This window comes from Poecilia formosa, unplaced genomic scaffold (assembly GCF_000485575.1).
Source record: "Poecilia formosa unplaced genomic scaffold, Poecilia_formosa-5.1.2 Scaffold88, whole genome shotgun sequence".
NCBI classification, from domain to species: Eukaryota; Metazoa; Chordata; class Actinopteri; order Cyprinodontiformes; family Poeciliidae; genus Poecilia; species Poecilia formosa.
The window spans coordinates 194,694-206,618 of NW_006800027.1; the positions used below are offsets into that span (position 1 = coordinate 194,694).

Consider the following 11,925-nt stretch of genomic DNA (forward strand, 5'->3'; position numbering starts at 1 on the left):
ATCAAAATCAATGAAAGTATTTGTGATTTTCCAGCAGCCGACTTCTGGAATTTCCTCTCAAGTTTGTGAAAAGCGTCCTCTCTTCTGTCGAGGTCAGGTGACTGATTCAGTCCTTTCAGAACATTCCCCTTCGTCTTTATGTCATCATCCAATCCCACATCCATTTAAGTCCTCTGGTTCTCCTTAATGTTTGCCTCTTTTCATGAATGAGCTTTAGCATGAATTTGCTGCACCTAGTTTGAAGTTTCCATTGCCTGCTTGCTGTGCAAGTATTTGAAGTTTGAGTCAAATGATTAAACCTGAGGTGGGACCTGATAGTGAATTTTCAAAAGGTACTTTTGATCTCTCAACCTTATGTTTCACTTAGGTTAAACCTAATTAGGTCTGCTGTGTTTGTTGGTCTTCTTGTAGCTGCAGGTTCTCTAATGTTTTCTAACAAACCATTTAGGTCTTCATAGAACTGGATTTCCACTGAGCTTAATTATAATACTATATACATGATTTCTGAAGGTAACTGATTGCAACAGATTAAAAATTGTATTGTAATAAAAGCTGCTGAACAAAAATTCATAAAAAATGGTGAGATTTTTTTTTTTGCCTCAATTATGCACCATTTGTCAAACATCAAATTCTAATAAAATCCCTCAAGATCAGTGGTTGTGTGACAAAGTAGATAAAAAAAAAAAAGAGTATGAATATTTTTTATAAGGAATTTTACAATTATATGCAGTGAACTTCCAGTTTTTTTTTTTCAGTAATCAAACAAGCCACTTAATTTTGATTATAATAAAATCTTTAATGGAGGTGATCTCATGCAAAAAAGAAAACAAAAAAAAAATAATTGACAAAATTTGGAAACCCCTAAGGAATGCCTACTTAGATAAAGTTGACGGGGCCTTTTGATTTAACAGAAATGCACTCGTTGAACAACATCACACCTACTCAGTTAGAAAGCAATTAAAAAAAAGGCAGAACTGTGCTCAAAAGCCCATTTAGAACAGAAACAAATCAGCTGAGATACAAAAGTTAGTCAACATGCCAGAGGATTTTTCTAAGAAACATGGCAATCTTTTCTTTTTAACCCCAGTTTCAGGTTTGGAAAAAAAAAAAACTATGGAGAAACTACTGGAAGGTGTTCATGAGTTTGGTTCTGGAGTGCAATAACAGCTAAAACCAGGCCTGAGGCTCCATCTGCTCCGAAAATGTGACAATACAACGCTTTAGAATTTTATTGAACTCTACATATAAGTGATAAAGACTAGTGAACACATCTGAAATGGAATTTTAAACAAAATGAGCACCATTTGAAAATACTGATGTGCCAAAATGATTGCTGGTACTTTGATCATCCAGTCTATACTTTACATTTTATAGTCAAAATCCCTCTATGAGCTCCCCGTAAAAATCTGTGATCTTTAAACATATAACCTGTTAAAATGTTTTTACTAAAGCAAAGTTTACAACAACAAAAAAAAAAAAAAGCACTTCTAATATTGGCTTCGCTGAATGTTTTTCCTCAAAGCATATTTGCTTATAGCTACACAAATAATCAAAAGATTTTTAGATAAATGAACAAAAACACTGAGAAAATGGACATAATCCTCATCAGGCACTCTGATACATTATGTTTTATCTCACTCTTTAATAAGACTGTACATTTTGTGCATTTTCTTACTTTACCAAGTTAAAGTCAAACAAGGTACTCAGAGTCTACCTTTTGTGTGACGTTATGTAATAACAGAAAACAAGGGTATACACCTCACATGTAAAAAAAAAAAAAGAAGAAAAAAAAGAAAGGAGCAATGCATCCTATTTTGAACAGCAATGAAAAGAAGTTTTAAGGCAAGATGCTGAACATAGAAATCCAAAAGTCGATGATCTTTGTTCAGCGCCGGTGTTTTGTTGGCATTTACCAGTTCCATGAGCAATCATCAAGACGACTAGTGTTTTTATTCCCCCCAATAGTTGGTCGTTCCTGGTATCTGTTGCTGTCGTTCATGAGACTCCACAACGTCATCTCCGCGCCCCCTGAGTCTGCTGGGACTGCCCCGTCTCCTCCAGTCTGTCTTTATGCCGGCAGGCTCAACTTCTTACCTTTCAACACTGCAGGGAGGGGAAAAAAAAAACAAACAAAAAAAAACTTGGACGTCACTTAGAAACCATAACTAGAACTGCCTAGGTTTAGAGGATGTCCTTTTCATAAATCATTGTCAGATTATTTAAAACCACAAACTGAAGCAAAGTGCTGAACATGAAAAGGAAACATAAGATTCAAAAGCATTAAACACTTAAGCAGTAATGGAACTGACCGTTATATAAAAAGTGATTTTTTTTTGTCTTTTTTTTTTTGCAGTGCCACCACAGACATTTTGGTCATTATTTTGGCTCTTTAAGAAGCTTTAGATTAGTTTTTTTAAGCATATTTCATAAATTTCCAATATGGTTACTCTAGAAACTTATATACATTCAAAAGCCATTTTAGTTGTGCATTTGGGTTTATTATAATTTAGGAACACCCAACTGTGTCCACGTTTTAACCATCTAGATGATGATTTTTATTTATTTATTTTTTTTTAGGTAGCCCTTCTTTCATTTACCTACTTTGTGCAATGAACAATCACCTCTGACAACTAAAATCACAGCACAGGTTTACTAATATTTCTCATTTCAAATTCCCAGCATCAAGTTTAAAATTTTTTGTGGTAATTTATAAACGAATTGAGCACATGTGACATTTGCCTAGTTGAATTTTATTGTCTGCATGTTTCAAAAACCTTAAAAACAACAAGATATCGATAGTGGATTTTGATTTAACGGTTTGATAAAGGACCATTCCCCAATTTTATTTGACATCTGGAGCTTCTTCAAAACCTGCACGCAAACTTATGAATAAGTATAGGGTTCTGAAACATCTCTACTGAAATTACTGTCTATAGTAAGTCACAGCAAGTGAAAACCCAAAAATGTTAGACTATACAGCATGTTTCTAAGTTCTCGCTGTGGTATCCAGTGGATAGTTGTGATGTCAATACCTTGAAAATATCTTGAACTGTGGCAAATTATTTTAGCTACGTCTCAGGCACATGAGAGGAAATTCACAGAGCACGTCAAGTGTTACAGCACAACAATTTTTCTGTGAGGAACTGGGATTATGTATCCTCTGATTTATTGCAGAATGACGGGATCATAATCGGCAAATATGACTCGAGACTTTGTAAAAAAATAATTGCTCCTTTCAGGAATTTTAGATGTCTGAAACCTCCAATCAGCTAAGGATGAACTTTCCAGTGAGGTTTTTCAGGGAACAAGCAGAGAAGATAACATGAATGAATGTTATTCTAGGAAGAGATATTCCAGAAACCATCCATCTAAATGAGAATCAACAAATTATCCCAACAAGTGACTAAGAATTCACTTTCAATTTGTCTATAGACAATAAAACAGATGCTCATCCTTTTTTTTTAATGCTTTGAGCCATCGTGTTTGGCAATTTCCAGGTGCAAATTGAGAACATGACCCACCTTTGGTAACATAAAGGTAGAAGAAGTCACAGTAGAGGACAGTCTGGACCACGCCAGCCACAATGGCGATCATGTCGAAGAAACCCTCGAAGTAGTAACGCCAAATCCAGTTGAATAGGTAGAGGGCCCGATACAGGCCCAGGCAGAACAGGTAGTGGGTGGTGATGGTTTCGGCCTCTCCAGTTTTGCTGATCATGAAGAGCTGTGGCAGGATTGCCACAGACTCCAGGTAGATGGAGAACGTCCAAAGGATCTGCAGACAAAAAGATTTCAGTTAAAAACACCACAGAAAACAAGTCGGCAATACATTCTGAATAATTATTGTTGACAAAGTCAATATTGTTAATCCACCACTTTTACATTTAAAATTTCCAGTGGGAAGAAAAAAAAAAAAGCCCCCCACCATCAATGATCCTCTGCCGTGCTTGACTACAAGGTTCTTCTCCACAAACTCAATATATTCTCATTATGAATAGCTGTTTATAACCTAGACAAGTTAGTCTGGATACCCCACAACAGTTTTAAACAAACCTCAAGGGGAGAGAAGTCATGGTTGATGAGAACAGCGAGACCCCCAACAGGAACAATCAGGAACTCCACCCTGAAACTGTCATGGTTTCCATCGTAGGTGGCCCTGAACTTCATGTAGATCAGGTAAACGGTGGCGTACGAACAGCCAATGTATATTACCTGATGAGCAGCAAAGAAGCGCTCATCAGTGGCGACACACAAAGAAACAGCACTTGTGTGTTTGGTTAACAGTTACCTCACCTTCATGAATGTGTTGTACAGCGAGATGAAAGAGGTGAGGAGATCCAGGTAACGTGTGGTGAACACCAGGGCAAAGAGAATTTGGCTCTTCCCAGAGATGCCTTTAACAAGAAAATATCAGCAGATACAAAGTTTCAGTTCGGTAGGCTGTGGGCTGGAAAACAGTCTGGAAAATTCACAAGTCAGGCTTTTCATTGTAGCATACTGACATCTACTGGAAATGACTTCAAACCATCCCAAAAATATTTTTTTGATAATACCAAATCCCTTGGATATCATCCTCAATATACTTTGAAACTTGTGTAAAGCTGTATAAGAAAAAAAAATAATTCTAGCTTTTTTTTCCTATTGGAAACTGAACCTTAATCAGGCTACCTGACCAAACGCTGACATATCAAATTGTGGGTGTTTGAACACAATAACCCACAATTAAATTTTATGTAGTGAATTAGATAAAGAATTGTTTTAAACACGTCAAACGCAAATACTCATAAGGCTATAAATCAGATTTCTCAAATTGAAGTAAAGTATTGACCCTATATCTGTAATCTAACAAGTGAAAATACGAGGGCATTTGAAAACCTTGTTTTGTATACAAACAATCTGTTAATCAGAAATGTTAAACTATCTGAATCAATGTCCAGTACATAGTGGTGTTCTCTGGACTGCATCGTTTCATACTGTCTCTGCTGTTGGTCACTGATGTTGGATATTGTGTGATATTGTGATGTTTTAAACTTTTTACATCTTTTTTTTTTTTTGCAACAAATGACGTTATACAGTACTGTGACAAAAATTCCCTCCTTAGATTGTTACAGTTTCCGTCTCGCCTTATTTTAAAAGAGAAAGCTTTAGCATGTTGCTAACTTCCGCAGCTTCTCCTACAGCGCCACGTCAGAGAACAGACCAAAAAAGTCAATCCACAAACCTCAGAGCAGGATCTCTGGGGGTGTAGAGCTGGCAAAAACCACCCAGTGTGAATTCAGCAGTTTATATTTAAAAGATTAACTTAACCTAATCATAAATAATAATGATATTAATAATAATCTCTACTAAGCAGCACAAATACAACGGAGTGCAGCTCGCAGCAAATCAAACCAGTTACTCAGCAAAGATCATTCATATACCGTTACAACAGTAGACATTCCCCCAAGCTACAACATATGTCTTCAAGTGAACAGAAATCATTGATTAGGCGGGCTGTTTTGTGGATGTATGGAATTACAAACAGCAGTTTTTGACTGCCAACAGTTAGCTCTACTTTTAGCCGTTAGCCTTTGGCTCAAATGAATGACCAGTACCATTAGCATGTGAAGCTAGCTGGCAGAAAGGCTACTGATCAAGACTCATAACACACATTCTAGTTGAAGACAGAGGTCAAGCTTAACAAATGTCATCAGGAACGCCACAATACAGCATATTATAATACGACAATACTAAAGTCGAAGCTCACCTGCACAAGATCTGCTTTTCCATATTTTAAGTAGCAGGATGATGATAGCAGCCAGATGAGAGAGGTCTCCTGTCAGTCTGAAGATGTTCATTGTTGCAGAGCGGAATTACAAGGGGAAAGAGCTGGGAAGATAAAGGTTTCACTATTTACTCCGACTCAAAGTGACGCGTTCTGCTGCCTTACAAGTCTTCTCCTAGTAACTTAGAGGGGAACACAAATCTGCGGGATCCACAGGGTTGAAAATATGGCGAAGGTGCAGGTCGACGTGGAAGGAGGCGGGCTGATAACACAAAGCTCATCTCTGATTGGACGGAAACGTGACTGACAGCACAAATGGCCCCGCCTACAGAAATTGAACAGAAGAGGGAACATCACAAGCCCTTATACGGTGGGTCACTTAGTTAATTTTCTTTCATAATTTTTGCATGGTAGTAAGAATTAATATACGTAGAGAAAAGCTGATAAAGGAGCTTTCCGCGGCAGGTTATAACGCATTACAAGCCAATATGTCAGCTCTGAGTTCTAGTGACGGCTCCTTTTCAGGGTGAATTCATATTTTTGATGATTTTACGTCTTTTCAGTTTAAGCACTAGGCCTTTTTATTCTTAATAGCACAAAGTAGAGTAAAATAGTGAAGAAGAATCGATTAATATGTTTTTTTTTTCTTTTTTAAAAACAAATGAATGTGAAAAGTGTGGTAATCATTTGTATTCAGCTCCTATTATTCTTATACTCCAAAATAAAATCCCAGTGCAAGCAATTGTCTTAAAAAGGCAGTTATAGAGAAAACAGTGTACCTGCACATGACTGTGTGGCACAACAAAGAGCATAAGGTTCAAGAAGAGCATCAATATCCCAAAATCTACAGGACAACTATTTGCAGTGTAGATCACAGATCTGATCCTTATGGAAAAGTGGCAATAAGCAATAGTAAAAAAATAAATAAATAAAGGTTTATTACAAACCATACACAGTGAATATCTAGAAACCTTAGAGTGGTGACATAATGTGAAAATGTTTTTTTCTGCACAGGACGGCCACAGAGTTATGGTATACCGACAAGGGGAAGAATATGTGCAATTAAACCGTCTGGCTTACAATACAAAGTGGAACAAAATTATCACTGCAGATTACTCTAAGCAAACAATTTTCACATAGAGACTCTTCAGCAGGGGAAAGGGAAGTAGGAAGCAGATCAGACTTAATGGAAAAATTGATATAAATAAAAGGACAATCTTGGAAGAAAACCTACAGAAAAACAACTCTAAAACAAGCAACTGGAGCTATAATGCAAAAGTTCAGGCCAAAATAAATCCATGTGCAAATCCAGGCAAAACACAGGCCTTAATTCAACAGGAAACCTGTCGCAATCATTAACAATTGTGGTTGATAGACTTCCTCCATCCAATTTGACTGGAATCGAGAAAGTTTGGAAATGTATATCCTAATAAAATACATTGACATTTTGTAAAATTACAAAATGTGGAAAAGTTAAGCAGCTGTGACACGGTAATAAGCTTAGAAATGTATTCCACTCAAAATGTTGTAGCTGTAATTTGCTTAGTGGAGTTAAATAAGGAAGTTAGAGTTGAGGAAGTTTAATACAACCTTCTTCCCATGTTGTAGTCATTTCTCATCACCTCATTCAGGAAATCATAAGATCACTCACAAGCTGTCAAGCTACAGACATGAAGCGAATGCTTTGGCTGCTTTTCCTGCTTGTGCACCTGGCCGGGACAGGTAAGAAATGAACATATCTTTTGGTGAATTACATACCTATTGATTCCCCAGTTCCACATTAGTACAATGTAAATCCTTGAAAGTGACTTTTGATTTGACAGCAAACCTGCTATTGTTCTAAAAGACTTTAAAGGTGGAAGATAATCAAAGGTTATTTGTTGCTCTATATTCCAGGACACACAGAAAAATCAGAGAGATGCTTGTTTCAGAAGCAACAGTTGATGTGGAAAAATATAGGTGAAAAAGCTGTTCTAAATTGCAGCATTTATTCACACTGTTCAGCTGGAGAACTGGAGTTCGAATGGTTTCTTGTTAAAAAGGATTCCCATAAGCGTCTTATGCAGACCCAAAGGTACAACATACAAAAAAATCTTTTAAACATCGATTCTGTTAATGGCAACGACACTGGGCTTTACCTCTGTGCTGCAAAAGAGACAGAATGCTGCCAACCCTTTGTAGCAAATGGGACTCTTCTTGTAGTGGGAGGTAAGGAGACCGTAAGCTTGGAAAAAATATAGCTTATCGACGCTTTGGTGACGTGAATCAAATAACTAATTTCTTCTTTTATGTTCCAGGAAAACCTAAGGTAATGCTGTGGAAGATTCTTGTGTGGGTGTTATTTACTCTCTTAGCCATCTACAGCTTGGCTTTGGTTACGCTCATCATAGTAAGGAAGGTAAATCATGAATATCTCTTATGTCAACAATCATGCATACAAAACAAAAACTGAAAGTTTGCAAAAAACTTTTATTTTTCTGTTTCCAGCGTGACTGTAACTTGACCTTCAGCAACAAGAGCTCTAAAACTGAAACGGTAATTGAAGTGTCTCTTTTTTTTTAAAATTGTGTTTCTATTGTGTAAACTGTTTTCTAAGTGAGGGGAAAAGCCCATGCGTAAAAAGAGGAACAAAATCGAAGGCGCAGTAAATCCCTGACTGAAAAGGCTCTCGAAACACCGCGACTGCAACACTCGACGTACCTTCAAATACACGTGACAAAAATTAAACCTCTGAATATGTTTTATTGATCATTTGAAACATTTACCAGCAGAATAGCGTAAGGAAGAAAACACAGTTCAGAGACGTACTGCAAGAACTCCACAGCAGGACGATGGTGAACAAAAGGAAACAAAGCACAAGAGGAAACGGTTCCCAAGTTGGGGTAAATTATGTTGCAGCACATCAGCGTCAACATTACTCAACAGAAACACTGCAATAACACCTACTGTTGCATTATGTTTAAACAGAAAAAAAAAATGTGTTAATGTCTTTCCAGGCAGCAAGTGGGCACAGCAACATCTCTACCGACGACATCTACCAAAATGTCTAATGGTCATCTCACCCTGTTAAATAACAGGAGGATGTTATGAAGCTACGAAACATGTGCCTGAGGCGACTGTTCTGTTGCAAATGAAAGGACAAATGAGTCAGGGGACTGGTTGGACCTTTGCTCAAGTTTACCAATGAAATGAGACATTTACTGCACAGTAATGATGCTGACTCAGGGTTTTCAGCAGCGTCACATTGACTGTCTCTTTCCATAGTTCTGTTCAAACTTTCTGCTCAGATGAACTAGTCCATGCAAGTTTATTCTGGAGCTGTAATTGGAGGCATTTATGCAGCGCAGAACAGAGGATTAAATGAGAAATAGTTGTTTTAAGCAGTCAACATAGATCCAAAAGTTGAACATGGCATGCATCCTTATGTAATAGGTGGTTTTAGACAGCAACATTAGTAAAATAATACATTTTTACAGTGCTGTGTAAAGATCCTATGTAAGATTTTGTTGTAAGGTTGATGTTTTCTTTCTTTTCTTTTTTCTTTTTAATTCAGTTTGTGAATTTTAAAGTCCTGTCACGCTCTGTAAATGATTGACACTGTATTGCCAAAACTTTCGGTCACTTGCTTTTAATATGAATGACGTCCCGTTTTAATTGCAGATTTAGGAGTTTGTTCATGAGAATTTTTGAACCATTATTCCAGAAGTACATTAATGAGGTCAGACACTGATGTTGGACGACTTTGGTCACAGTCTCATTCATATTAAAGGTGTTCTGTCGGGCTGAGGTCGGCAATCTGTGCAGGGCAGCCAAGTTCTTTCACACCAGACAAGATTATCCATCACTTTATGGGTTTTGGTTTATGGTTTGGTGCCCAGTCACAGAAGTGAACATCCCAAAATTGTTCCTACAGAGGCAGATGTTGTTCTGGCATGTAAAGCTTCTGAACTAATATCCCTTCTTCACCAAACTTTAATCTTGACAAAAAAGTAGTCATGGAAACCCAGACTCTGGTGGGTTGCGTTGCTTCCATACAGAGAGCCTTGATTCATCACTGCAAAGAAGACGGTCATAATATTTTATATTTCTTTATTTCTTTTAGGCACTGGTTGATTTTTTTTTCCTATTTGAAAGAAAAAACTGCATTTTTGAACCAACAAAATACTTTTATAATAAATATGCCAAAGAAATCTTGTATTAAGGAGTTTGTTCTATTAGTTTTATTCTGCTATGTTTAAAATTTCTAACAGATCAATAAGGCTTATTGATTGTTGCTGTGATATTCCTATAAAGCCTTGAGAATAAAATGAAAATATTACAAATGTCTCTAAAAACAGTAGAAATTGTTAAATCTTTTGAACACGAATGTCATTGCACATTGAGGCCAACAATCCAGTTTTATCATAAACCTGGTTCTGGTAAAGTTTGCATATGCCTTTTTTCTTTCATAGTCTTTGGTGCTGCTGCAATACAAAGATATCATGCTGTTCTTTAAAACGCTTTCTGTTGTGCATGTTTGATAACTGATCAGCAGTTTCTTTAACTTCCTCTTTGAGAACTTAAAACTGGTCACACTCCATGTTCCCTCTGTGTTACATAGTACTGGACTATAACAATAATTTGTCTATTCTGGTGTTCAAAATCAGGTTGTTAGCATCAAACTTTGTTAGGTTCTGCATCTATTCTTCATATGCTGTATGCATGTCAGTCAGAAGAGCTGTTGCCTGCAGAAACACACCAGGAACTGTGCCTCCTTGTAGGTAAAACAATAGAAAAATAAAGATTACCTTGGGGAATTTTGCTTGTTACTTTAAGAATCATGTTTAAAATTGGAAATATGTTTAAAATCTCTTTTAATAATACCTCACAATGATTTGAACAAATAAAAGCAGAACAGGTTGGCATTGACATTACGAAATAAGCAAATATCATCTTTATTGCACCAGTTTATATTAAGGCAACTCTAATAATAATTCAGCTGTGACAGTGGACAGTGGACATTTAAAGTTTCATATGCATACACAACACGGATTCATTCAGCATAAATTTCATTTGACATATACATCTCCTACAAAGGAATGGCTCTAATCCATTTTCAAATTAAATCTGGTATTTAAGTTTTATTTCTGCAATTGATTTTTAATCATTGTGACATTTCCTACTAAACTTTTTTCCTGTGAAACCGTGTACTGCATGTTTTCACTTGTAAGTTATATTCATAAAGGTCCTCATCTTTCATGTTTTTTTTTTTTTTTTACATTTTTATTCTGTTTCTTCAAGGTAAATAAAGATTAACCTATTTTTGCATACACGCTGGAGTGTGTTGTCAATATTACATGCAACTGAGCTCACTGTCATTTATTATAAACATAACTTGCGTTGTTTTTAATGCATTTTCTTCAACAGCAACAAAAAACAGCTATCAGAGCCTACATAAGTAAAATAAATCTACTCATTTTCTATTTTATGAATGCATAGCTTTCAAAGAAACTTAAAATAACAGTTTTTAGCTTTATGTTAGGGCAGAAAATGGAAATAAGACAAAGACCAAACCTGAAATGCGACTGTAAAAGTGTGAAGGTAAAACATTAGACACGCATTAGTTCAAAGGAATCATGGGTTGTAAACTCAAAAACATTTCAAGATGATTTCTTTTGCAACAAAATAAGTTTGATTTATACTGTTGTTCTTTTGAGGTACTTTGCTCCGTCGACTTAATGCAGAGTGGGTGATTTTGATTTTTTATTTTTTTTTCCTTAATGGATGTGCAGAGGACAGCACAGACCTAGAATCATGACTGGGTTTGTCAGACAGATCATTTAAAGTCACAGTTAGTTAACACATCTTATTTTTACACCACAGCTAGAAGAAACCTGACACTGTGGATGTTGGAAATCACGAGAGGAGGTTGTCCTCCTTTGATAGATTTTTTTTTTTTTTCATCCATCCATTTTCTGTACCCTGGACAGGTTGCCAGTCTGTCACAGGGTAACACAGAGACATGGTTCTGGACTGTGGGAGGAAACCGGAGTACCCGGAGAAAACCCACTCCTGCACAGGGAGAACATGCAAACTCCATGCAGAAAGACCCCGGGCCGGGAATCAAACCCAGAACTTTCTTGCTGCAAGGCAACAGTGCTACCAACTCCGCCACTGTGCAGC

General features: G+C 36.7%; 2 protein-coding genes across 4 annotated transcripts; one reads left to right on the plus strand and one right to left on the minus strand.

The window, feature by feature from the left end:
- Window positions 1–1,080: 1,080 nt before the first annotated feature.
- Window positions 1,081–6,023, minus strand: LOC103141602 (ER lumen protein-retaining receptor 2-like). The gene is made up of 5 exons (XM_007557316.2): window positions 5,746–6,023; window positions 4,293–4,393; window positions 4,053–4,211; window positions 3,522–3,774; window positions 1,081–2,103 (listed from the first exon to the last, which is right to left on the minus strand). The coding sequence occupies exons 1-5, from the start codon at window positions 5,834–5,836 to the stop codon at window positions 2,069–2,071; spliced, it is 639 nt and encodes a 212-aa protein (XP_007557378.1). The 5' UTR covers window positions 5,837–6,023; the 3' UTR covers window positions 1,081–2,068.
- Window positions 6,024–7,376: 1,353 nt separating this feature from the next.
- Window positions 7,377–11,752, plus strand: LOC103141603 (uncharacterized). Of its 3 annotated transcripts, XM_016673938.1 has the most exons (6): window positions 7,378–7,485; window positions 7,660–7,971; window positions 8,061–8,161; window positions 8,251–8,298; window positions 8,532–8,645; window positions 8,760–11,752. In XM_016673938.1, the coding sequence occupies exons 1-6, from the start codon at window positions 7,434–7,436 to the stop codon at window positions 8,811–8,813; spliced, it is 681 nt and encodes a 226-aa protein (XP_016529424.1). In that variant the 5' UTR covers window positions 7,378–7,433; the 3' UTR covers window positions 8,814–11,752. The 3 variants fall into 3 exon arrangements, with proteins under 3 accessions (XP_016529422.1, XP_016529424.1, XP_016529423.1); XM_016673936.1 differs by having other exon boundaries at window positions 7,377–7,485; window positions 8,532–11,752; XM_016673937.1 differs by having other exon boundaries at window positions 8,535–11,752.
- The last annotated feature ends 173 nt before the right edge of the window (window positions 11,753–11,925 follow it).

What these genes read in the sequence shown, in the direction of transcription:
- LOC103141602 (XM_007557316.2), bottom strand. Translation starts at nt 5,836, where the DNA reads ATGAACATCTTCAGACTGACAGGAGACCTCTCTCATCTGGCTGCTATC. An exon ending in GAAAAGCAGATCTTGTGCAG is followed by an intron (nt 4,394 to 5,745) that starts GTGAGCTTCGAC and finishes TTCTTGTTAAAG; the next exon opens with GCATCTCTGGGAAGAGCCAA. An exon ending in TGTACAACACATTCATGAAG is followed by an intron (nt 4,212 to 4,292) that starts GTGAGGTAACTG and finishes GCTGCTCATCAG; the next exon opens with GTAATATACATTGGCTGTTC.
- LOC103141603 (XM_016673936.1), top strand. Translation starts at nt 7,434, where the DNA reads ATGAAGCGAATGCTTTGGCTGCTTTTCCTGCTTGTGCACCTGGCCGGG. An exon ending in TGTGCACCTGGCCGGGACAG is followed by an intron (nt 7,486 to 7,659) that starts GTAAGAAATGAA and finishes TCTATATTCCAG; the next exon opens with GACACACAGAAAAATCAGAG. An exon ending in GACTCTTCTTGTAGTGGGAG is followed by an intron (nt 7,972 to 8,060) that starts GTAAGGAGACCG and finishes TTTATGTTCCAG; the next exon opens with GAAAACCTAAGGTAATGCTG.